General features: G+C 45.3%; 2 protein-coding genes across 2 annotated transcripts; one reads left to right on the forward strand and one right to left on the reverse strand.

Annotated features, from left to right (window-relative positions):
• The first annotated feature begins 119 nt into the window (after positions 1 to 119).
• On the forward strand, positions 120 to 3,900 carry rsrp1 (arginine/serine-rich protein 1). The gene is made up of 5 exons (XM_080012146.1): positions 120 to 345; positions 1,083 to 1,657; positions 1,775 to 1,953; positions 3,264 to 3,350; positions 3,541 to 3,900. The coding sequence occupies exons 2-5, from the start codon at positions 1,093 to 1,095 to the stop codon at positions 3,685 to 3,687; spliced, it is 978 nt and encodes a 325-aa protein (XP_079868272.1). The 5' UTR covers positions 120 to 345; positions 1,083 to 1,092; the 3' UTR covers positions 3,688 to 3,900.
• Positions 3,901 to 7,133: 3,233 nt separating this feature from the next.
• On the reverse strand, positions 7,134 to 13,662 carry syf2 (SYF2 pre-mRNA-splicing factor). The gene is made up of 7 exons (XM_080012803.1): positions 13,593 to 13,662; positions 13,018 to 13,116; positions 12,635 to 12,760; positions 10,902 to 11,019; positions 9,585 to 9,675; positions 8,809 to 8,907; positions 7,134 to 7,805 (listed from the first exon to the last, which is right to left on the reverse strand). Exons 1-7 carry the CDS (start codon positions 13,608 to 13,610, stop codon positions 7,640 to 7,642), a joined length of 717 nt encoding a protein of 238 aa, XP_079868929.1. The 5' UTR covers positions 13,611 to 13,662; the 3' UTR covers positions 7,134 to 7,639.
• Between the last annotated feature and the right edge of the window lie 13,800 nt (positions 13,663 to 27,462).

The following is a 27,462-nucleotide window of genomic DNA, read 5'->3' on the forward strand; positions in this document are numbered from 1 at the left end:
ACAATTTTTTTAAATTTTTTTTTTAAATAATAATTATTATTATTATTAATAATCACAATCATTGAGATCAAAATATGTTCGTTTGTGATCACGACGATCGAGCCGCCACGCGCAAAATGTCCGTGACCGGAAGCGGGGCCGCGCCGTCCGGAGGTTTCCGCTCCGCGCTCCCGTTTGTGGCGTCGCAGTGACGCGTGGGACCCGCCGCAGACGCACGTCGAGCCTCAGCCGCCGCCAGGAAAACGCTCGAGGAAGAGACGTCCCGGTTCGCGCGTTCCCTTACACCGCCGCCGAGCACCGAACACTCCCGTCGTTTGTGGGTCTTTCCCCAAAAACATCCACTCGGTAAGAGCGACGCAAGCCGTCCTCAAGGCGCCAGCCGTCGTGTGCGCCACTCGTTTCTCGATCACAACGACGTGGTTTTCTTGTTTTTTTATTACCCTGTCTCTTATTGTTTTTTATATCGTCTGTTATTCTTTTTGTATCGTCTTTTATTGTTTTCATCGGACTCGTGTGTTCACCCGATGTGTCGGAAACGGCCTCGCTGCGGTCCTCGGCCTTTAGCCGCGATGCTAGCTCTCGCCTCTCGCCTCGGCCTCGGCCGCCATTAGGCCGCTCTGGAAATTTCCACGTCGACTCGGTTACGCAACCGCTGCGCCACTGTGCCGACAGGCGGCGGCGCCGAGGAGACGGCGTCATGTGACTGCATGCGAGGCCCACACCCGAGCCGCGACCAGAATGTGGTCGCCATTAATCGCCGATCGCTGGTTGAGAAGATCGCGATGGTTTTGTAGAATCAATTCGGTGCGATCACACTAGTCGGGATAAGGAAGGTTGTCGGTCAACCCGAATGTTCATGTTTTGCCAGCAATAGACACCGTGGAGTATCATTAAAACTGTATTTAATGCCGCTATTATAGGGGCATTGCGTGGACAAAAAGACAGTTAAATAATCTTCAAATTATTATATTATCAGTTATCTTTCAAATAAAATCACAAATGTTTGTATGACCATCAAGCTTCAACTTCAGTTTAATGATGTGGTAACTGCCCTGATGCCGACTTATTTTTATCGGTTGAAGGAAACCCAAGATGATGACCGGGGCCAAAGATTCACTCCCTGAAATGGCCCACGTTCGTCTCAGCGAAGGACTGAAGGTGATTTTTGACCAGGGCCCAAAGTCGGATTCCGCCTCTCCCCGCTCCCGCTCCGGCTCCAGGAGCAGCGACGACAGCGCCAGCTCCACGGGCTCCAGCAGCAGAAGACACGCCCACAGAAGGCGCCGCCGGTCGCCGTCCAGTTCTTCGCTGACGTCCAACTCGTCGGTCGGCCGCTGCCGGTCCCGCTCGCACCCTCGCTGCCACAGAAACTCCTCCCGCTGTTGCTGTAGCAGCCATCGCAGGAACGGCGACGGGCGCCGGCATCGCCGCTCCCCGCCGCGCCGCTACAGGCCCCGCTCGCGCACGCCGGCGACATCCTCTCGGCGCAGGGGCGACCGCTCTCACTCGAGGTCGCACGTCCAGAAGACGACAAACAAGGCGTCCGCGCCGCGCTCCAGGTCCGGAATCTCCCAAAGCCCCTCCAAAACACCCAGGATGCAGCACAGTCGTTCCAGGTCCAGATCTTCAGGATGCTTCACCAGTTCGAGTTTGGATGGTGAGACGAGAATTTATTGATATATATTGTGTAAAGATTCACTTTTGTAATAGTTATGATGGACGACGACTATTGTTGACACTGTTGGGTTGACGTTTGCCTTTGTGTCTTTAACAGAAAACAAGAATGTCATCGGGTCTGCGGAGGAAAATGTCTTTGAGATCCTGGGCGTGGTGGAGCAGCTGGAGAGCGCGACACCAATCCAGGACGAGCAGCGGCTGGAGTCTCGCTCTCCCACACCAGAGCCAAGCACATGGGTGAGACTGGAGTCGGTTCCCGAAAAGCCTCTGTCACAGGTGGGTGCTCAACGGAGGATGAATGTGTCAGTTCTGTATTGAAAATATTTGATATAGTAATTAAATAATAATAAGAAATATTTTGTTTTGGAGCCCGAGAGTACGTGACCAATCCCTTCTGATGCAAAACACATTCCAGTAACCGTGAGGTACTGACCAAATGATTGTCTGTGTGTAATATACGAATATTCGCCCACCAATATGGAAGCAAATACTTTTTTTTTTAAATCCATCAACTTTTTCACAAATCATGCTCAAGTGCCCATGTCCACATTGTATTGCCAGATATATTGGAGGCTGTAGCTTGGCACGCTGTCTTCTCATGTATCCTGCTTCTCTGTTGAATTGCCTTTGTCTTGTGTTAACCCTTTGGACTCCTAAGGGAACACACATGCTCTGTCTGTATTCCTGTTTTTGTAGATCACATGACAGTGGTCTCCTTCACTCAGCGGCACCTCGGATTAGGAGAATAAGAGGGCAGTCATGTGCCTTGGGTGACGCCATATGTGTTTGCGTAAAAGGTTAACTGATGACTCTTGTAATATTCACCATGATACTCGTAGATTGCTTTGCCAACATTAGTATAAAATCGTAAATACTTGATTAATTTGATGACTTGTTTTTCAAACATGGTGTATTTAAGTCAGTCGTTAAAAAAAAAAATGCTAATTCCAAATATAGAACTCTAGGTGACTCAAATGGAATTCATAAATTCTATTTTCTTGATGATCTATTTCACAGAGCTTGACATATTGGAAATGTATTTTACATTTGCAGTGGAAATGGGCTCGTTGTTATTTAGCAGAATCTTCCCACTCGCTGAAGGAGCGCGGGCGCGTGGACAGCAGTGTAGTGACTGTTTCCCTGTCGAGAGAACTAAAAACGTGACGAAGAACTCCCTCTCTCCGTATGCCAAAGATAAGTTGGTACACCAGGCGTGTGCTGAATGGGGCTGGGAAACAAACTGCGTCACCATCATTCTGCCACAAGTAGAACAGAGAAGAGATCCTTTTACTTTGTTTTATTGTTACAGTTTATTTTTGGTTATATTTTCTTCCAAGATCTGCCTTTTTTTTAAATTATTATATTTATTATGGTTCGATCTAGACTTTGCTAGTTGTTTGACAATTTGCATGAGTGCTGCAGTTTGTTGAAGCTAACACATGAGGTGAATTACAGCTAAAGTGATAAACCTGCTTGCAGAATGTAAATATGTAAATACTTGACAAGCTGCTGAAGCTCCGTGTCCGGCGCGTCTGGCGATTTCTGCTCCAATCTAACTATGTTTTTATTCTGTCTCTTTGAAACAGAAAAGCGACGTGGAGCCCGACGAGGACGCCCTCGGCACAAAGCTATCCCAATGTTATAAGAAGAAGATAATTTCCTTCAGCATTCATGTAAGTGACTATTCAACTGGGGAGTCTCAAACTGGGGTGTCTGGCCCTCTAGGTTGGCCTTTAACAAATTGCACGTGGTCAGCGATTAATCTTTGGCATGAAAATGCCTGGGAATCCTTACAGACAACTCGTTACCCGCCTTGTGTGTGTGTTGGAGTCTCATTCCTCTTGTGTCTCGCTCCCTTCTCAGAATTCCGTGGCCAAGCCCACCGTGGCACCGCTGATGTCCGCCAAGGTAACTTCCAGGATGGACAGCGTCGAGAGCCGGAAGCCCTACGGCCACTGGGTCCCCATCAGGCCGGCCTCGCGCCGCCACACGCTCTCCACGTCGCGCTAGTGCGACGCCGCCCACGGACGCTCTGAACGCTGTAAATAGTGTGTGTACATATCGCAGAGTTTGGACCATATGACTTAATGTTAGATGTTTTCTTTCAGATGTTAAAGGGAGTTAAGTGGGAAGAAGAAAAATGGAGGATTTCTCTCAGGTGGGAGTTTATTTTCCCCTCTCGTTGTTGTAATTAGAAGACATCAAATAAAGTTGTATATTTGACGTTTGCCTCCGTCTGGTTTGTAACACATTTAACAGTCACTGAGCCTGTTAAATGATAAATGACTCAAGTGTTTTGGTTTTGACAAATAAAAGGTCATTATTGTTTCAATGTTAAATCAATGAATGCTTTTTTGGCCAGAAATGGTTGGTGCTGTAAGTCACCTCAGAAGTGTTAGACGCCTATTTAACCTCATTAAATACAAACCAGCTATTTCAGTATTATTTTTTTTTGTCTACATAGGACTAGTTTCCCATGATTTTTACACCACTTATTTCATTACAAACACAATATGCACTATACCTCGAACCGGTCATAATGTGCATTTATTTTTATTTCCTGGCATGGTTTTAGTATCTTCACACATGTAATGTTTTTCTTGCATTTGCTGAGGGACAGATTTGGCACAGCAACATGACGAGCTGCCCCCGTGGCCTCGACGTGATGACAAATGTAACACATCAAAACAGTCCTAGAATAATATCATTTGATATGTTTTTAATAACATGACGCACATAATAAATATATTAAGCGCCAGGTTCGTGTACAATTAGCGTAATCCTCTCCACTGACTGCGGTTATGAACAGTTCAAAGGCAGATTTGACGTCATGAACTTGTGTAACTGCAAATGTGGCGCGGCGTCGGCCCCGGGACCATTCTGATGTTTACAAAAGTCTTCCCTGACTTGCTCCGGGGGGGGGGCTTTGCGAACCGCGCTGTGTTTCCATTCCATCAGCATGGCCTCTCTTATGACCTGCGTATTTATCTTCTTCACCAGAGGATGATTCATTGTACCCGGAATTACGTTCAACATGGTCCTCAGTTTCGGGTTCCTCCTCTTTCAACTGTCATTATCACCGTCCGAGATTAGGGCGAGGGCTTCATTGACTTGAGTGAATAAATGGTGAGTGTGACCTTTTTATGTAAGTGAGTTGAAAGCAACACGGAAAAAAAAAAGTTTTGTAGTGTAAAGGATAAAGAGTCCATTTGCGAAACAAACAAAAAAAAATATTATATCGTGGGAACATTAAAGTTGACCCGACGCAGGCCGCTTTTTGGGGGGTCTGAAATGTCGGAAACTGTTCCGTGCCTTTATTTGCCGACGTCAACACAATCAGCCGGATGGAGCAGCGTGATGAGCGGCGTGGCCTGCAATGACCAAACGAGCCCCGGGAATTCGAGGCGACATGGAGTCGGTCAGAGGAATTAGAACCCAAACTGTCGCCGCGAGATAGAGAATGCAAACCGACACGAAGGAAGTCACTTGTTTTCCCCCCAAGCTTGATACATCGGGGGTTAGGGATGAGTATTTCCACCTTGTGCCTCGGCTGTATTTCCCTTCGGTATCACACGGTGTCACGGTTGTGCTTTCCTAGGTTGACGGGCCGAGAAGACAAACCACAATTGGAAAAACATCTCATCCAGTAAATCGGAGGACAGATGATACCTTTGACATTTTGTCAGACATGACTTAACATCCTGTGATTACCCATAACCAGTCATTCAAGTTGCATAAAGGCCGTTCCATCGGCTACACTATGACGTATGACGTATACGCTACCTTTGGGGTTGAAACCCGTTTCCCTGTCATTTTCTTTTGTATCACATGTTTCTTCAGCAAAACTTTCAACACCTTCCTAAACGTGTCATACTGTAGGTCATATCACCCAGACCTGCTCCACAGGTCGGGCAGGTGCAGCCTACTGCCGTCTGTTCAGGGGGAAGAACCGGCGAACAAAAGGTCGTTTTAATCGCGATCTTCCGTCAGTTATCAGACACAATCTAACAAGGCGCCATGATGTTTTGGGGGTTTTTTTTAGTTGGATGTTGTTGATCGCTTGTGGTACTGGACCACATGCTGCTGAATGGGTAAAGTGTCGGGTCTCTCACTTGTAAGCGTATTTAAGAGCGTACCGTAATTCTTAAATAGTGAGCGGAGAATACATATATGTACCGTAATGTACATCCACAACTATCAGTCTGACCGCCTTGAACAAAGCAGGCTGTGAAGAGCTCGGGTTTAATTGCCATCTACGTCACGGCCTATAATCTAGAAAAGAGGTTCTCTTTCAAAGAATGCCTCTTTAACAGTTCATCGGCCCGTCATCAGCGGGCCTCCGGGCGAGGGGTGTTGTCAGTCCCACCTCAGAACAGAAATGTACACTCTTGCCTCTGCATGGCGTGACAGCGTTAACTTGTACATGGGTGCGTAGTGCCAGCCCCCACCCCTCACAGGGAGCTTTCTGTAAATAATACACAAAAACTCTTGACACATCTTCGGGGGGAAAAAGGGAGGAGGAACAAAAAAAATAAAAATGCTACAGCGCCGCACAAAGGATTGCTTTGTGTGCGTGTACAAAAAGTCTTTTCAGATTAACTTGAGAGAAAAAAAAAAATGCAGCGAGTTACCCCTCACAGGCAAACTTAATATGTTTGATTCTCCCTCCTATGCCATGTTGCCGGGCGCTCATTCGAGATCATCGCATTAAACGGATTTTCAGTCGGCGGTGCCCGACTGACACCTCGACAAATTAACGTATCGTCCGCGCAAGGAGTCGGCACGGCCTCGCAATTTCTCCCTTAAGTCTTAAACAACTATTTATCTCATCTTCACCTTCCTTCTCCAGTTACGGCAGGGAAAGCCTCTTTTGGTTGGACAAATAAAACAAGTGACCAAAAAAAGAAAGTCCTTTAAAGTCACTACAGGCCGCATAGTACATGTGAAAGGGAGGAGGTCTATCAAGCTGCATGACAGCCGACATATTAAATAACACTCGGGGAAAGCATGAAAGATGACACGCATCAGATTTATGGACAGGTACCACTCTTCTCCATCCAACACCCTGGGGGCTAGGGAGACTACAAAACCCACAGTCCCTGCCGTCATCCGTCACCAAAAAAAAAAAAAAAAAAAGAAAACGACAGCTTTGTTGCACGCTAGCCTTTGAAAGAGGACCACACTACACCATTAAACATCTGACATAAAAGCTACATCGGTGCACTTCAGATCAGAGGAAATCACACCGTCGGAAGTTAAACGTCGCGGCAGACCTCCTGCCTTCGAACCCGCCCGGTGACGCCGTGCGCCCTGCGGGGGGCGCTGTGCCGCTGCCTTTGGACGGGGGTGGAGGTTCGCACGGGAAGCTGTGGACTTGCCTTTCATCGCTTCTCAGGTCACAAGCCTCTGGTGCTCGTGTCACCGCTCGGGGCGACTCGGCACCATCAACTCAACCGCTTAATTGTTGCTGTATCTGCAGGAGCAACCCGCGCAAATAGAGTGTTTGTCCTTTTAAGCTAAATACCCCCCCAGTGCCCCAGGAGGCTGGAAGAGTACATTTGATTGGCAATCTCACAAAGTGAATGTTCTGAATTTTGGGACCAAATGTAGCAAACCCACTGCAAAATACTTATGTCAAGTCAACAATTTGTTTTAAATAAGTTTTATTTTAAAAATGGATCCTGGCTGAGCATTGCAACAAGGGTGCTGGGCAGACGGTTAATGTTTAAACAGTAATCCCAATTTAGCCAATTTCAAAACGTTAACCGTGGCATAATACCAGAAAACAGAAAGTTACATCAAAGATATTGGGGGGAAAAAACAACAACAATAAAAAAAAAACAACAACAATTCATCGCTGTGTTGCATGAAAGTTGAGAATTCTACGAAGACAGCCACTCAATGGATGCAGGCCTCCTACATGGGGGTCACGTGTATTCAAAGTGTCCATGGAGGAGACCACTCAGACGGCGGTGCCTCTCTCCAAATTCTGCTTGATCTCCGCCGTGTATTTGCCGTAGAAGCGCTCGGCCTTCTTGTTGAACTTGGCGTTCCTCTCGTTGATGTAGTCGATGTCGGCGTCGTCGTTGTAGGCTCTACGCCGGCTGTACTTGGCCCGCTTGTCGATCCTGGAGACAGTCGAACAAATTGTAAATGAAATGGCCCAAAAGAAAATGACGATGGAAAATATTCAAATGACTGATCTCTCCCTCGCACGCTCTATCTATCCTGTCAATTTGTGAACTCCCCATCTTGACTCAGTGGCTTCAAAGTGGTGTCTGTGCGTCATTGCCCGGCAGTGGGCGCCTTGTCTAATCTCTAGCACAAGCCGAGGACTGTCTCAAATGTGGCGGTGCGCGGCGAAGGCAAGCCAGACTAAGAGGAACGTCAAACCGGGACTCGGTGGAAGAACCGGTGGTAATAAGAGTGTCATTGGCGAAGATCACCATTGTGTTCTACGGTGATCACAGGAGCTGCTTTAGAACCTGCTTCCTCTCTGACAAACAGACGACACACGCCTTTGGCCTCGCTGTGGTATTTGTAAAGTAAAGTCTGATATGACCGGAACACCTTCACCAACGGAGCCAGGATTTGTGCCTTGGTTGCCCCGGTTGGGTAAACAAAGCAAACACTTAATTCAGATTTTCTTTGGCATCATTTCCCAATCATATTATTCACTGATATTTCTAACGCCTGCACCGCATCACTTCCATGTGGCGATATTGCATTTAAGTGCCAGTTTATTACCCAGTACATTACCAATTTCTGTTAGGATGTACTGTACATTATGTCGCTTTAAGTGTGGCTTCCATCATTCACACAGGCATGTCTGTCTTTTCTTTCACCTTCCACTCCCCATGTCTGGCAGCTTCAGAGTGGCAAACAGAGGCTTGTACGGGTTGTAGAAGTCTCACTGCCCCGCACCACCCCTGCTAGACTATGACAACCAGCTCCTTATCAGAGAGCCTCATCAGGAGATCATAGAAGCCAGCCCCGCACAAGACCTGCCACTCCGCCACTGGCAAAGGGCCGACAAACTCCTTCCAAGCTCAAGGGAATTGATTAAACGCAGAGATAAATAATTTCCCCAGGTTTTTTCCCCCCTCTCTCCTGCCATGTTGTTCTACTCACTGTTTCTCCACATCCTCGACCATGCGGTCGATGCCTTCCTTGGTGGGGACGTGGGTGCCATGGATCAGGCTGTTGGAGGTGGGGAAGAAGTCCTCACCGCTGCAACAGTCGAAGGAGATATTAGTAAAACACAGCCCCAGACGTGTCAAACAGTGCCAGAGTGTTTTGCCACTATTTTGTTATTGTGACCGAGGTCGTCTTACAGAAGGACGACAGTGTTTGGAGTGCCGTGGCTTTGCTGTTCCATACGGCGCAAACATTAAAAAGGTGTCAAGGTGTCAGTATCAATAAACAAACAGGCACTGAGCTCCTCTTTGGTGTTTAGCTGCAAATCGACCATAGAAATTACCATGTCGCTCCTGTGGGCACATTCTTCGCTTTGACAAAAATAAAAATCATGAAACGATTCGGGAAGCATTCCGACTATGCAAAAGCCAGCCCAGGGGCAGAGGTTGCGGCCCACTGGTTAACACATAGTGAATGCTTTGTAAACATGTGATGGGCAGACGCAATGACGATTACGCCAAACAAATGCATAAAGTTCATTTTCACCAATTTTAAATTTTCCAGTGAAACTTTTAATGGCAGAGATGACCTCATAGATCATTTTTATAGGCCTCAACCAGTAGGAATGACACGAAAGCTCCAGTGCCTCAGGGCCACATTGGGACATTAATTCCTCCCATTTCTGGCCTCCTGGCTGGAGAGGCGGACGGATCCAGTAGAATCATGGAGAGAAAAAAGCTGTTTGTTGACGCAGCAGAGGCTTCACTCACCACTCCTCTTTCTGTCTTCCATAGTCCTCCATGTCTGGTTTGATCTGCTTGGTGAGCCTTTGGTACTGACGCAGCTGGGCTTCAGCGTAGCCTGTGGTTCGTGGCAGTGCAGCGAGAGAGAGAAAGTAAGAAAAATGAGAAATGAGGGAGTGGAGGTAATTACCGGAACAAACATCAAGCAGACACGAGGCTCTGAGACATAACCTGCGGCTTGTTAAGGAAGGATGAGGAGTCAGCCCACCTTCAACCCCCCCCTCCTTTACTCTATCAAAGTCCTTCTGGTGATAATTTAACCCCAGAGGATTTTACCCAGAGAGAAGCAGGTTGGGGTAACACAACACATAGCGGCCATACTTGGTCAAGTCCCTCTTTCCAGCTAATTGGTAGTGTTCAAATTATTAATATGCCCAGTCAGCCTTATATTTGTATATCACTTGTTTCCTGCGTGTATAGCATACTGTATGGCAATTTGCCATATAGTCCACGTTTTCTAGAACACAAGAGCCACATAGCAACTTTGTTTTGGAAAATGACAGGCCTGTAAAAAGCTTTCTGCGCCTTGTGCCTCTCCAAAGTCGCTACAGCGTCCATCACAGTTTATATGTGTGATTCCTTGCTAACCCCAAAGACTTGCTTGAGCAAATTATTCTATTTTCATTATCTGCTTTATGCCAATTTCTTGTAATTAGACATTTCAAATTATATTATTCTGTTTAAAGGTGAAGGGAACTCACAGAAATGACTTTCATACTAAAAACAGGTCAATTCTACGAAGAAAATCATTAAAATTATACTAAAAGGAGTTTGGTCTGTGAGTATTACCACATACCCGTTCAAGGTCAATTAAATCAAAATGCTGAGCACCTCCCATGTCCATCAAACATCTCATTGAAAAAATTTCTGAAAATCAGGGAAGATGACCTGGAATATTGGCTGGACCCAAGATAGAGCTCATGCTCTTCAAAAGGTCAAAAGTCTTAAAGCAACACTATGTAACTTTTTTACCTTATAATGACGGCTTCAAAATAATTTTGATGGTACAATAACTAATAAATTATTTTTGGACACCGGACCGAGTTTTACAACAGTGGTGTAAAAGTGCGATTGCACTCAAACTCTTTGGGCGCCAAATCCCAAATACTGAAAGTTACATAGTGCTGCTTTAACCAATGCAGTTTTTAAATGATTACTTGATTCTGTTACCCTGTTTGTCTTTTACTCATCCGTTTCTTCAGACCCTCACTTAGGATAAAAAAAAAAAAAGCAATAAAATCAATGTGGGTCACGGTTCTCCATTTCACAGCTCTGAATGCCAACCTGAGAATCCTGGGTCAGGATTCTTCTTCTTCTTCTTTCTCTCCCACCGTTCTGCATCATCAGCGCTGATCTCCAGTAGTTTAACCCTGTGGTAGTCCTCACCTCGAGCAGCACATTCCTGTGATACAACCACACCATGCATTAGTCGTAGGGCTGGTCTCTGTATAACGGCCACAACACTTGCGAATATCACCTGCGTCACTATAGCCAAATACAGAAGGTTGTTCAATGTTGCCCCTTCCCAACTGCACAAAAATGGCCATAGAAGGGTTTTTTAATACTATATATTCGTAACTCAAATCAATAGGAATGGGTTCGTAGCTGTAGCTACACCTCAAACCTGGTAAGAAAGTGATGGAGAAAGTGTCCCCATTACGCACGGTGCCTCTTTCATTCCATAAGGAAACTGAATAAAATAAAATACATCTCAAATAACAGTTTTGTGCCCCAAACAAGGGCGCCCCATCGCTGGCTCGCCGTGGGCACAGTTGGTACCATCGGAACGTGGGTGCACCATCGCTGCAGTACAGTAGGTACCGTCAGAGAAGGAGCGGTCGGGACACAGACCCTGCCCTTCTGGGCTATTTTCGATTGGGGGCTATTCCCACCCCTCACAACGCCAGATACCCAATTATTAATTTAAGATAGCACTTTATTAATCCCAGGCTATATTACTAGGGCCTTTTCCACTGCCAAATAAGCCATGCCAAAGTACTCATTGCTCCTGGTCTGGCCTAGTACCAAGTACACCAACTGAGCTTCATGGGTGGAGTTAATGCTGCTGGCCATTGTTCATAATCATCACAAAATCGCCAAATGCAGACAAAACACTCAGCACAGCCCCAAGTTCCCTCACAATTGATGTATTAGTGTTGCAGGAACGTACAGCACCAAGCCAGGTGTGTTTTTATAACTTGTGTTCATGTTCACATCATGTTCAAATAACTTCACAGCGGTGGTTTATTTTTGATGTTCAAAACACAAACGTGTATATATACACAATTGTTGAGAGATATGGGTGTTGTACCATCACATGCTATTTTGTGCAATGGAAATGTGCCATACCAGTGACAGACTTGTCAAAAATAGTGATGCTTGAATGGGACTTATTATGCAAAAACCACATTTTCAGTGCTTGTGCACATACATTTGGGTCTCTGATGGACCTACTCAAACACAAACTGTGAAAAAAGACACTGAGTCAGTTTTTTGTGACTGTCTGTATCAGAAAACATGTCAGAAACAAGCTGTTCAGTTTTTCTGTCCTAATTGACGTCACCATCTGAGTACTTCCATCCAAGGCTGGAGTGCGACTGGAACCGCTAGCATCGAAGCTATGAGCCAAGCATGGGAAGTGCTCTGTTGTTCAAGTTCAAGTTTGTTGGCTTACAACTGTCCCTGACAAAAATGCGGACAAGGGAAATGTAAGTATTTACTGTGTGTTTCCATTTGTGTGTGTGTGTATCCATGGTAGGTTGACTGTAGTGTAGGCTGCGGCATTTCTCCAAACAAAACCGTAGATGTATTTATTTTATTTTCCAACGTTTCTGTAATTGAATGAAACGTAAAAGGCACAAGTCCCACTGTAACCCGCGGTGCTCCAACCTCCGTGCTGCTCCGGACACCATGGTGAAAGTCAGTAAACTTATAAATTGGGCCTTATATATCTAATATGAGTGAAGATTCAGCAACTCGGTTGCATATTTCTCAAGCCAAATTTGCATCACAAATACCTTTTTCTTTTCATCCTCAGCAAGTTGCCACTCCAGCCTGGCTTTCTTAGCCTCCCAGTTGGAAGGTAGCTTAAGTCTTTTGTCCTCTTCCACAACCTCTTGGTGATTGAGCTTTCGTGCTTCATTCTGAAAATGATTTTAATATTATTAATATAAAGTATGACAAAAAAAAGCTTGCAAAAGAGCAAATCTCCAATCATAAGAGCATAAGTCTATGAGGAAAATAATGTTATAACTGCCACACCGGGTACTGTGCTTAAATGACATGTGTCAAATGGTTCTGGTGTTGAGTGTAATGGTTTTATCCACACATACATTACTGACAGAACTTGTACAGGCGGTCCACATTTATATCACAAACTGTACACGGTTGAGCGACAAACCCTTTTAAAATGCAGGTCCCTGAACTTTCGCAGTCTGTCTTCTCTCTTCTGCGATTGGAGGCTTTCGGTGGGTTCCTCATCACAAACTGGGGTGGTATCCTGCGTTGGACGATTTGAGACGTCGTATTACAAAGTGGGTCCAGTTACGAAACAGCACAGAAAATGAATATCTGTACAACGGCAATTCTACAAGTTCTATAAGTCCCATCATTTTTTTTCCGGCCTAGATAGATGGACGATTGGGGCCGTCGCTATTTTGCTTAAACCAATAGGAGGATTTGGTTGAAACGGAAAACAAAAAGACAGACAGACAGACAGATACACACACACCAATAAGTAACTGTAATTAGTAACGGTAATTACCGTCACGAGCTACAACTAGATCGTTAGCATGCTAACATGTTAGCTTAGCATCGGTTAAGACACGACCGTAAACACACCCGAGGAAAAAAAGGAAGCATGACATAAAATACATAATGTACATTATTTTTACGTTGCGTTAGTATACGTTATCCATCCCGGTGACTTATGGTGTGGTTTTGTTATAAAACGGTACACTCGTTAAAACTACGAACCTCTGCGACGGCCGCCATTATTGTTTTTTTTTTTTCCCTTCTTCGGGAATCGACCGTGCTGGAGGCGGGGTTTGTGTCCACGTGACTGCGACGTCACAACGGAGCCGGAACCGGAATTGGTTTGAAGGTTTCGGCGCGGCAGTGTCGCGAAACCGCCGCACCTCGTTATCGATGCGGCTGAATGCAGTGGCGCCTCGACTTACGACTGTAATTGGTTCTATAAGAACGGTCGTATGTCAAAACAGTCGTATGTCGAAGCATTTTTTTTTATCCCATATACACCACGCTGCTATTTTTCTATGATTTCCTCCTCAGTTTCAATGGGAATCATTGCCTTTTTCTTTTCCCCATCATCCTTCTTCTTAGGACTCATCACGAAGGGTGAAAATAAACAAAATACACAGCACAAACACAGTAAATATGTAAAAAATATGGATAAGCCACGAACTACGCACACACGATGTAGGTCGCCTGCTGACTGACTGACTGATATTAACATTACATACTGCTAGATATTAACATTATATTAGACGCGAACAGAATATTAGATATTAACAGAATATCAGATATGAACAGCATATTAGATCTGAGCAGAGTATTTGATAGTAACATTATATTCAATATGAACAGAGTATTAGATAGTAACATTATATTATTAGATGTGAACAGAATATCAGATATTGACAGAACATTAGATGTGAACAGAGTATTCGATATGAACAGAATATTAGATATTAACGGAACGTTAGGCCAACACCGTCCAGACAACACAGCTGGATATTCTTTATTCTTCATTCTTCATCTACCCCCGTTTCAAATGTATTCCCCGCAAAAAATCTGATGATGGTTTTTTTTTTTCTCTCTCTGAACAGTCATGCAACCCCACCCAGATGAAATACTTGCCACAAAAACTTAAATTGTGAAGGAAAAATACATAAACTTAGAGTGTTATATATTGTTGTGTATATATGTAAACTGTCTATAGACTCTGTGTGTGTGTGTGTACACACACACACACACACACACACACACACACACACACACACACACACACACACACACACACATACAGAGTCTATAGAGCCCGAACTACTCTACAGACGTAGTCATTATATACTTCAATTGACTATAAAGCATACCGGCATATATTATAATACATGCATTCATTGCAACAATTGAATAGGTTGCCACGAACACCAGAGGATCACTTTTAAAACAACAAGGCCGCTTGTAGTTTTTATTTTATTGTGCACCTTTGATACAGGAGATGGCGGAACTATGAAATCGACGAGACGTTGCAACCACAGCGCCGTCTGTCTGGGGCCGTAGCGCCCGCAGCCCGCCACCAGGTGTCGCTGTTTCTCCCGTCGTGTGTGAGTGATTATATTATAATCGTCATTCAATCATCATTGATGTCGAGCAAGTCTATCGAAGATAACGCACGAGGACTCAAAGTCATGTTTCATATTGCGCGATATGAAGATACACACATCAGGCAGAGTCAGTAATACTGTGCTACGGAAGAGACAGCCCTGGGGCACACATTTACATAATGATGAAAACCTTCTGTTAAGTGTTTTTATTATGACATCATGACAAAAGTAATTGGCTGGCATTGTGTGTTTCATTATAATTTACATATGATTGTATTACGATTTCATAAAAAAAAACCCCACTCACTCCCTTAGAAGATTTAAATGATGAGAAGAAAAGGCCGAATCTCAACTGGAAACAGTCCCCGTGCGCACAGATAGCAATTGTGAATATGACTGGAGGTAAAAGAGTGAGAAGCATGAAAGAGCAAGCATTAAGTCGGCATGCCGCACAGAGAGTCTTTTTAGAGTCCCCTGATCCCAATTGTTCTGGTCCTGTTTTCCTGAAATGCTCATATCAGCGCATCAAGCATACTGATGCGGCTTATTTTTTTGTTCCCTGCGGAAAACACATTGCACCATGACCGTGGAACATAGCATGGGACTAGTATGAGTCCATGATCTGATTATAAGACAAAAGTAAATATATGCAACGGGATTCGACTTGTTTGACTAATCAAAATGGATGTGCTCCCTGTCTGATTGTGCTACACTAATAGCGCTCCTTTGAGGATGTAATTAAATTGAGTTTACAGTCTTAGATTAAAGCGTCCCCCAGATCACAGGCGAAGTTAATGGAATGGCGCCTTTTCACTGGAAACCAGATGGGATCACATCACAACAGAACCAGGCATCATTGGACCGCAACATACCCTTCTAATATTCAGGGTGAAAAAATCTATATGAACATCTCTTTCCTTATGAAAAAGGCAAAGTGACAGGAAAATTGAACCGTGATCATAAAGATTCCACTGCACTTCATGCCAACCCGAAATTCTATGCGCATGAGTTAAAATATCTGCTCTTAGTCCGTGTTGCATGGCACTGTGGTTTCCAGGCCTCAGTAAAGAACATATGTGACTGGTGTGTGTGTGCCGGTTTCTCTCCGTGAGCCGTAAGTGTCGAAGGCACATCCTTCATGGGTGTAAAGTATTCTCACATGTTAACCAATAAGATTCCTCCTTTTCAAAATACTGAAGCCTCAGTATGGCAAGAGCTCTCTCTGCTGATATTTTCCTCTGTTTATTGGGAATAAAGCACCATCTGTTACAGTGTTAATTGCAAGCAGCTCACAAGTTCATAAAGCATAATTACCAGGCACATCAATTACACTGTATGGCGCCACCAATGAATAATATTACATGATTACTAATCAAAAGTGGATAGCTAAATGATTTTGTGACACAGTATAACCAACCTGCCCTTTCACGGCTAAGAATATTATTCACCAGAGATGAATGAAAAATACATTTAGAATGTAAATGTATTTCCTGTGGATACTGAGTCTCATGCAGACAGACATGGGACACCCTTGCATGTGTTGGGGCCACCCAGGAATGCTGAACTCCAACTTCTTAATATTAACCTTTCCAGTCAGGCAAATCAAGGCTGAAATAGGGTAACATTATATCTTCAAATAAATTACACTGTAGGGCCACATTTATAAATGCGGCACTCATTGCGGCTCCCTTGGTCCTCCTAAATTGTCGCCCATCCGTCAAATGGGACATGATATTGGTTTAGTCTCATACCCACTGTGACCAGATTCTGTTCGTTTTTGGTTTTTTTATGACTCCCAGAAATGCATAAGGCTTTTTGTGTTATCTTACTTTTAATAAGAGTGTCTCTAGATAGCGCTTCGGGGGAGTAGGGCCTCTTGGCGCGCAAGCAGCTGCTTCACATCTGGAACGTAATATAAACATCATGGCCAATAAAATCATTCCATTTCCTTAATTACTATTCCTGTCATTTCTGCAATAAATGAAAAGATATTAATTTGTGGCCAACGCAAACATGCTTCTCCGATACGAGGAGCTACTCCTGAAGCCCCGCCACAGTGCCTACAGGCAGCTGCCATTGAAGTGGAAACAGCTCCCGCCCGACTTTTGGTGTGTATGTGTGTGTGTGTGTGTGTGTGTGTTTGTGTGTGTGTGTGTGTGTGTGTGTGTGAGTCTTGTTTTCAGTTTCAACCAAACCCTCCTATTGGTTTAAGCAAAATAGCGACGGCCCCAATCACATATCTATCTAGGCCGGAAAATGATGGGACTTATAGAAACCGTGACTAAAAATAATTTCCACAGCTATATATTTTTTCCGGGAGAATGTATTTATCATCCCTCATATGTCAGATGTCACCACCTACATTTTTAACGGAAATCATCATTATCAGCTCTGGCGAACAGGGAAAATGCCTCCCATTCATGTCGGGGGCTACCGCCCTTGGACATATCTGAAGGGCGTCGGTCAAATGGTGTGCGCTCGGAGCAGAAGGACGAACATTTTCCTACCACACGCACCCTTGTGACGGCACAAATGCCAGCATTTCATCCGCTCATAGATCTCGACGCGCCGATTAGCTATTTACCCTATAGGCACAAGCAATAGCATCGCTGTATAAGACATGACATATATGATTTACCATGGTCCTGCTGGAGCCTTTCACAGTCCAAATAGAGGAAGCGGCTTTTTGCGAACAACACATATACTTACTCAAAAGATGGATGTATGCACTCAAATACCACCGGTTTTGTAGTCAATACTCTCGCTGCACCACACACAATTAAAGTCCCAATTAAAGGCCATTATGGTTTTTCCACTAAAGGCGACCGCAGGCAGAGCTGCATCAAGGCCTCGCACACTGCGGGCACACAGATGTCTGCTCTGCTGTCATCCGAAGGAACTCAGACCGACCCGCAAAACGTTATCATCGTAATTACTGATCAAAATTAAAGTGCAACAACGGTTCAGTCCAAGCTCAGAGGACGGCAATAAAAAAAAAAAGAGCGGTTCCGGTAAGCGGGACAAACTGGGGCGATCGGGGTGCTGATCGGAGCGCTCGTTGTGGGATATTTATCGTCACGACGTAAGAGGCTGGGAATCGGGAACGAGCGATGTTTTTTGGGGCCCGGAAGATTCACTCAGTCGGTTTTCGTCACGGTAAACCGAACCACAAGAGGGAGGCATTTCCCTGGTTTTTAACTAGCCGACGGTTAGAATTTCAGTAGAAATGAAAGAAAAGGTCACATCTGAATACCTGTCCTGTCCTTATCCCCCCCCCCACATTCCCACAGCCTCACTCACCGAACGAATTCAAATTTTCAACACAGATAAAAGGCGGAGAGAGCCACCGATATCCACTGATACCCAGCGCCTGCACACAAGTTCAACATGAGTGCGTTCCCTAGAGCGGTGCCCAAAAGCATCATGGGTTTCCCCTTCTCGGTTCCCATCCTCTCACCCGATGAACTTAATGAGAGAGTAGAGTTTTCTCACTTGGCCAAACAATACGCTGTTGTCGAGCGCTGTGTAAAGAGGTGGCCAGCCAACAGCCCCTGGACATACAGCTGTGCAGGCGAACAGGCCTCCTTATCTCTGCCTGGGTAACCCAGCAAAAACAGCGGTAAGATCAAAACACACTTAACACCAACTCGCACGCACACACAGGACACACACAAAATGTGAGTCCAATTCCCAGCCCCGTCTCTCATGTGAACTAGCAGATCGAGCGGATGAAATGGGCATGTTCTTTTTTTATCCCGACTTCAAGGACCCAAAATCTCACCCTTAATTCTGACGATGAGAAACCGGCGCCCGATGCGCAAACGTGTCATCCAGAACACAACTGTGACCCTTTGACGATAAATGGGATCTTTCTTTAAGGTCAATAACGTCTTGTCTCAACTGTTTGTAGTATCAAAAGATCTTTTTTTTTTTTTCTTTTTTTTTTTTTCAAGAACAGACTTGTCGTTGTGTGGAAATGCAAATTGTGTAATAATTTGAACATTTCTCGGGAACGGCACCCTCATAAAAAAACAAACAAACCAAAAAAGTTTTTGATGTTGTAATGCGGCAATGGGGACTTCCAAGCCCACATTGAGTGCAATATTCCAAGGTGATCAACTTGTTTTGTTAAGTTAAGTTTTACAACTTTACACGGCTCTTGGGTTCAACAACTGGGTTGAAACCATAACACTCATAGTTATATTCGTGTATAAAAGGTTCTATTTAAAGATTCAAATTGTTAACAATTGTCTTAATTTGTTCTATTCACAAATTCAATGTAAATACAAATAAAATGGCATAACAAAATGGCACTGAACGTACCATCATTTTAGCAGAAGATTATAAGATTCTATCCATATTACAAATGACATGCCACATTTCATTGACTTGCATGCCCTGAAACCAAGTAAAATTAACCACAAAAAAAAAAAATTCATACATGCATAAATAGAAAAATTGCACCGATCATGAGGTAAAATTTCCAATACGGTATTCGCTGTGGCACAGGTCGGTGTGTGACTCGCGCTCATTAGAAGCAGACACAGACATCGGGGCTCTAAGCAGCTCAGGGGAAACAATGACGGATATTTCCAGACTCAATGAAGTGTCTCGGGCTCGGCCAGACGATCTGCCGTGATGGGGGGGTCACGTGTGTGAATGAATGAGGTGTTTCCCCTAATGTGGGGCAATAATCGAACCCCTCCGGGGAGAGCGGAGAGGCCGACTGCCGTGGAAAATGTTCAGCGCGAAGGGTGTAGGTTTTCGACTGCGGCACGGAAAGGGTTAAAGGGAGCATCTCGACCCGTCTTAGGAGGCCGAGGGGACGCGTCGGCACCCGGAGCCGCAGGGATGATGGAGCGAGGGCCTCAAAGCGACCGAGGCCGAAGGAGATCGGGGCTGTGTGTAAACACAGCGCGCGGAAACCAGATAGGGTCCGATTGCGAAGGTAATACAGGGAGGGAATGTGTTTAGCAGAGGCCATTAAAGCCAAAAAGCCTCTGAGAGAGCGAGAAAGAAAGAGAGAGAGAGAGTGAGAGAGAGAGAGAGAGAGAAAGAGAGAGAGAGAACGAGAACGAGCTGCTCCGGTCTCCCATTGCCGCTGAATGCAATTTTCGGCTCGTGTTGCAACGGAAGCATCGCTGCCACGGGAGGATTCTATCGGATTGGGCTCCGACGTCGCAACAATATTGAGCCTTGTTTATAAACACACACTCAGGATGCTTCGGGAATATCATCCCTTTTAAAAGCCCCACGGCCGAGTTCAGAGAGTCCTCTCCCTGCTCCGCAGCCAGCCGTCCGTGCTGTGCTATTTAACAAGACGCGCCATTAAAGTACATCAGAGTGGAAAGCTGACTGACAAATCTAGTGTCCCCTCAGGATTAAAAGAAGTAAAAAAAAAACAAACTTGACTATCGATTTCCTCTGTGTATCGTTTCTGCTGTTGCACTGTATACATAAGCGGTACACAAATGTGTCTCAAAGTGAGACTCGGTATCTCTGACATGTCACGGCAACACACCTCCACCTGAGCAGAAACACGCTTTTCTCTTTTCTTCCTTGTCATGCAATTGATCTGTTTTGTTTTTTTTTCTCCCTTTTGGCCTCGGCGGTTAACCGAGCTGCGTTTGGCCTTGTTCTCCAGTGCGACGCCATCGCTATTATAATGCCATCACCGGGGACCTGCCAAACCATGCAGCATGATGTCACTTCCACCCATGGTCATGGTGGTTTGGGTTTGGCCACTGGTGGATGTGACAATTTGTGCCCTACTAGAAAGTTTCGGAGCTGCCAATTTGGAAAGCGTCCATTAATTCCAGTTCCCCTCCTGAATCCCGCCCCCACCCCATCCCGCCCCGACTCCAGACAAGTACCCCATGTGGAAGATGTGTTCGATGCAGCGGAATGAAAAGGAAAGAAGGCGCTTTCAGCTTTAACGTTCTCCCTTCTCTCCCATTTCCCTCTGGCTTCATCACCGCAGACACCCCCACCCCCCCCCTCCCCTCTCCCCCAGGGTCATTTGGCCTCCGGGTCCAGCGGCAGCGGAGCGGGCGGCGGGGAGGAGCCGGGCCCACCCTCGTCACACGACGCTCGCCGGGACCTGTGCCGCTGATGTGTGGCTGGAGAGGAAACACAGGACAGGCGGCGAGGGAAAGTGGAAATGCACGCACGGCGTGACGCCCGTCTGGCCCGGCCCACCGGAGCAAAAAAAAAAAAAAAATGAAAGTGAAAGAGCCTTTTTTCTCGTGCCAAAAGGGAGGGGGCAAGATTGGGGCAGTTAGGGTTGGTGGGCGGAGGCCTGGGATCAAACGGAGCAGTGGCAATGAAGTGTGGTGGCGGGGGTGGGGGGTTGTGGGCGGTTTGGGTTTTGTGATGAGTGTTGGAGCTGGTCAAGTGACTGGCCAGATTTAATTCTTATGTGATTAATCATTGAACAATCCCTAACCCCCCACCCCTCCCTCTCTCTCTCTCTCTCTCTCTCTCTCTCCCTGTCTCTCTCCCGCTCTCCCTCTGTAAGTGTTTATGGGGATTCCCAGCCCTGGCTTTCCCTTGGCCACTCTGGTCTGTTTTCTGGCTTTTGGATAACCAGAAAACAAATCCAAACCATTAACGTGCGATGAATTCAGACGTTTGATGCGGTTTCATTTTTGTCAACGGACACCAAGACCAAGCACGTTAACATCAGTCTTCATGTTAGAATCAGAATCAGAAACAGTTTATATACATATTTTACATATACTGTACTCGGATTTGTTCTGGTGATGTTTGGTGCGTTATGTTGCACACCATTAGCCAAAAAAAGCTTAATAGTTGATAGAAAAAATGGAGAGTAGAAATAAAAAAATAAAATAGAAATGAAATACATATATATAAAGATGTACAAAATGCAATACTATGCACAGGATAAATTATTGTTATGGGTTTATAAGGTATAAATAATAAATATAATCATCACTATGTGCTTAGAATGTTTACCTAAAATCGACGAAAGGACAGAGTGGCTCAGAGAGCTTTAAAAGAGATGCTCACATCCAGGTATTTATAGTAGTAAAGGCTTGAAATGTGCAGTCTCACAGCATGCTCTATGAAATGTACCACATTTTCACCCTGACCAACATCTGTAATTTGCCAGTCAACAGTGTGACATTTGAGGTTGGGGATTTCACAGTGGTGCGCAGTGTAACTCGGAGACTGGGAGAACGCTGAGCGCGCCGGGTCTGTCGTCCCCTCGGTGTCTCATTATCCCGGTCCTCCCAGCCGGGGCCTGTGGGTTTGTCGGGTAGGAACCCCAAGCCCAGAAGGAGTGGCGAGGCCGGGACCAACCGGCTTCCGCTCGCCGGGACGGGGCCGGATGGGGGAGAGGAGGAGACGGGACTTATCATTTGGAGGTTTTGAGGGTCTGAGGACTTCCGCTTGTAACCTGTCCTGCTCGGAGCGCGGCCCATTTCACACCCACGTCTGGGGTTTAGAATAATGACCCAGAGGGGGGAGTTAGAGGAGTATAAGCAGAGGAGGGTTGGAATCAGGAATATAAAAATACGGTTGACATAAGATTGCGTGGAGTGTAACGTATCGCATTTTAGCGATTTAGACTTGTCGACATTATTAGGAAAAGTTGCGTGAGAGGCTTAGTTTGATTGGCGAGGAACGCTCTATTTGTCCATGTTCTGCAAATAAATGCAACCTGACGATTGACTTCAGATGGCTAGAGGAGTTTTCTGTGAGGATAACCCCTGGATATTTCCCAAGCTAATTCAACCATTAAAAATATGCAACTTTGAAAACTCCCAGTGTTCGGAGGGGAATCGGAGATGTTAAAGTGGTGTTTTCCAGGGAATAACATTCCTGCGATGCCTTTCAGTGATCGAAACCAGACATTGTTTGGAGGGTTCTCTGTTTGAAAGCTGACCATATTTCACAGAGGAATCCACTGATTGGGATAGGTGAATCAATAAAAAATGTTGTCTTACTTTGTTATGTTGCTGCCATTCCCCTCCTTCGCCCCGTCCCTCCTCTCCCGTCATTTACAGTTGAACACAAAGGCTTCATTGCCTTGGCCTTCTTGTTCTGAAGCAGGCGAACCGTGCCAGTCATCGCGGTTGCTATAAAAACTAATCATTTCAATTTCCTTGTATCATATTTCATTCATTCGCTTTAATCACAGTCAATGGGAGGCGCCAATGTTTCCCCATGAGTGGCGTCTGTTAAAGAGAGCAGAAATTTGGAGCGAGCCCTCCTTTTTTTTTTTTTTCCTCCGCTGGCACCCGGGCAAAGACATCCATACTACTGTATTTAATGACTGCACTGGAGCTCATGCGATTAGAGCTCATCTCAGAAGAGCTGCGTTGCCCTTTTGATCTCTGGGCCCTGCAAATGAAGTAAAGGGGAGAGACAGAGATGAATCACTTGCGGTTTTGGAAATCATTTAGAGCGAACCGCCTTTCAAACTGATAGGGGGTGAAAACGGCTTGATCTTCGTTGGATCGCTGGTGCTTGGGGATGCTGTGTGATTCCGTAATTCTTACATGTAACGTGTCTGCCTGCGCCTCCGGAGCGGAGAGGTTCCTTCAACACTAATAAGCGAATAAAAAAACCCAAAACATCATATGTAAACATATGAAAGTGATATGTGAACACTTGAAGAAAAAAAGAAAAAAAAACACGGCAAGACCAGGGGGAGTGACGAGGGCTCTGGAACCCGGAGCCGGGATTTTCTAAGCTGGTGGTGTACAAGTCTCGGGCCAGAGAGGGATTATGGCCCCTGTCTGCTCCATTAATTAATAGCCGTTCAGACAGGAAACTAAAGCCAGTGCTCCAGCCCGCTTTCATGTCTCATCCCATTTGCCAGGAGAGACCTCATTTTTCATTATTTACCATATCACTTCCAGATTGATGATCATCAATTTTGTGCAAATCTCACCGCTGTAGGGTGGAGGGTGGGAGCTGATGTTGTTGGAAAACACCGGTATCGCATAATAGTTCTGTCGTTGAAAAATGGCACCGCGGCATGTGTTGTTGGTGACAGAGGAGAGTGGGGACCCTCGCCGGGCTGTCACGGCGTGACATTAAAAAGCAGGCCTTGTTCAGCCACACGTCTAGGCGTAACAATAATGACCCGTGGGGACTCTGGGAGAAGGAGGGGGGGAGAAAAAAAACGGACACAAGTGTTTTATGATCTGGCACTGCCGCGAACAAAGCAAATAATCACCAGACACAGAAGAGCAGGTAGTTTTACTTAACCTCTGCCCAGGGCTGCGCCGGCTTAACTGGAAGCACATGGCCGGGGAGCGCATTAGGGAGAGCGTGATAGAGACGAACGAGATGGAACGGGAGAGAGAGAGAGAGAGAGAGAGAGAGAGAGGGAGAGAGGGAGAGAGACGTAATGACAAAAAAAGGGAGAGATAGACCCAGAGCAGAAAGAGAGATTGATCAAGCTGTTTAGAGAAGGTCCAGCGAGCGACTCCGGTGCCTGCCGGCGTGGAGGTGTGACAGAGTGATCAGCCTAATGGCGCTCTGTTATTCCACAGTAGCAGGGCCTTCGTACAGGCCGATTGTATAGACGGCTACTCAAGTTACCCGAGCCGCACTGGCGAGTGGCGAGACACCAAGAGATGAGGAAGTTTCAGTCTGGCGTTGTGCCACAGCGTACCTGCCTGGCGGAGCGGTGGAAGGGAGCGTACTTCCAGAGCACTGCAGTGCGCTGTTTATTGGATGTCTGTGGCCTGTGGCTTTGTCTCCCTCTCCCATTAGTGTGTTTGGTGTTGTTGGGATGCTGATTGGCCGTACGGTAAAGGCTCCTTATTGGCCGGGCCTCTCCTAAGGGCAGCCTTACCACAGAAGCCCTTCAAATAGTGTAGGATGGATGATGATGATGATGATGATGTGTTGTTCATGCGAGCCTGTCTGAGTTTTTTCCTGACTGTCTATTTAATAATGAAAATGATGTGATGTAGGAAATGTTTATGTGCGTGTGCCTTTGTTTTCATGACTGTGCTTAGAGGGTTAGAGTGAGATGCAGTGACCACCATCCATCCCAGTCCTGCCCAAGTTCACTCCTCCTCCTCCTCCTCCTCCTCTCCTCCACTGCCCAGCACCGCTATCAGGTTCGCCCATGTGGTTCCACTTAGACCGCCATGGGCTCCCGCTACAATACGTCTCGGCATGGTCAGATGCCCTAAAGACAGTCTTTCAGGACACAGGTTCTGGGCATTGAGCCTGGAAAGGCCCCGTTGACTGGATACCCGGCAGGCCAAATGACCCACATAGCGGAACACACCTCATCGCCAGCTATCCGATCCTCATTAGTGGATCTCTGAGGATGTGGACATACATGTGAATGTGCTGCAATCCACTGATCATAACCATTCCCAAAAAGACTGACCAAAGACTCCCAGAAAGAGACTCCTCAGAGGCCTCATAATATCAGTAAAACAGGGATGGGAAGTAACTTAGTACTTTTACTCAAGTACATACTAAAGTGCAATTTGTGGTATTTCAACTGTACTTGGGTAAGGACTGTTTACCTTTACTCTACATTATTTGTATTTCTAAATTGATGTTATCAGTTTATCGAAAGGGTTTCTGACACCAATAAGAAGAAACCTTCTGGGTGATGGAAATTGTACCATTGAACCTTTAAAGGACTTAAATTCCGGTTCCCATCATTTATAGCGTTTCATAAGCACAACGCCGTTTCGGAAAATGGGAAGATCACAATATAGTCCAGGACAGTCCTCATGTTATATCTCAAAAGGAGGATGCAAACCATGCATTTTATCAGGTTTTTCTGGGTTTTGTCAGTTATTTTGCACACCCACAAATCAGCTCTTTTGGCTACATCCATGCTAACGTAAGAGACTAGAAACAGTTAGTTGTGCCGCTTCCTACGGACAATCTGCTGTAGCCAACGTTACGCTTCGTAGGCCAACTGTACACCTTGCAATAACCAAATGTAGTTTTAGATAAAAACATGATATTTTACGAAAATAATGTGAGTTTGAATGCTTTATTAAGGATTTTTAAACACTGAGAAGCTGAAGCAGAGCGATACGTTTCTCCAAATTAAAGTGTTCAGCGAAACTACTCTTAGGATTATTTGACTTACAGACTGTATGCAGACTGCTCCACTCTGTCCTATCTGGGTAGAAGGCTACTAAATATTGAGATGAACAGATACTCACGCCAGCCCCAGCTGCAACAAGGACCTTATTGTGATCTATGAGGCCAGCTTATAGTTCAGGGTTGAAATCATAGCTTTCATATGACACACCCAGTCGGCCGCCAGGCCTTTGTCCCTTTGCAGGGAGCAGCAAGCCCACCCTTCTATCTCAGCTCCCTCCCATCCCTTCTGGTCTCCCTCTCCTCTACCATTTACAGTCTATCAATGTACATTCTTATTGATGAGGGCTGACAGGCCCCCAACTCCAATATAGCTCAGGACATTTGATACGTACACCCCGCCCTCTGCAAAACCAAAGAAAATCTCCCTCAGTCTCTCGCCGTGGGTCTCGAGACTCCTCTCGGTAATGGCAGGCCTTAATTTCTCTTTCCAGTCATGGAATATGATAATTTTCTTATTTGCAAGAAATGTCAATTGCTCAAGGCGGACACATAATCATTGGGGAGGAAAGGAGAAGCTACCTGTGTAATGTGCTTAACAGACTAACCCGTTTAGCCACCAGCACTGTTTGAAAATGAGAAAGTGCTGATGGTCAAAATCAATTTTTGCTGTGTCCAAATTACTCCCTGCCTGGCTTAGGATTTCATCTAAATGGCCAAAGCTTAAAACACTGATACTAATGCTATCAGATTAGAGCCCAGTCATATAGTTCAAGTTATTGTTAATGCTATTTTGCCGCATTTATTGACATTCAGGGATGGCTCGAAGGCCAGGAAGCAGGCTATTCTCCTCTTCTGTTCTTTATATGTTTGTGTGTGTGCATATGTCTGTGTCAATACAGCTGTCTGCCTGCACTGTGTTGCACAGCACCCATTTTGTCTCCACTGGGGAGACATTTGCATTGTGCAAGGTATTATGTTATATATACTGTGTATATATATATATATATATATATACTTACAAATATTGCTTTAAAACATAAAATTGATGAATTAAGAAGACATTTTAGGTTGAGAAAACCTTAAAAATATAGGTTTTACAAATGAAAGCATTAATTAATAGAGCATTAATTAAAATATTACAATTTTTGAGGAACCAGTGAATATGTTGTGTTTCAGTGTATATTCATTTACAGTTTATACAGTGTACATATATATGGCATGCTATACATACACATTATCCAAATTGTGGTGAAATACTCAACCTAAACTTTGTTTGTGTATGTGTGGGTGGGTGTGGGAATGTGCACGAGTAGGGGAATAAACACCAATAAGACCTGCATGTGGATCCATCTCTGCATGGTTGCACGCGCATGTCCAGGCTATAGATCTGTGGATTGGGTTCTGGGTTTTGGGTTTGGCCTGTGGCCGCTGGCTGG

The sequence above is a fragment of the Zeus faber genome (assembly GCF_960531495.2).
Source record: "Zeus faber genome assembly, chromosome: 13".
In the NCBI taxonomy this organism is placed as follows: Eukaryota; Metazoa; Chordata; class Actinopteri; order Zeiformes; family Zeidae; genus Zeus; species Zeus faber.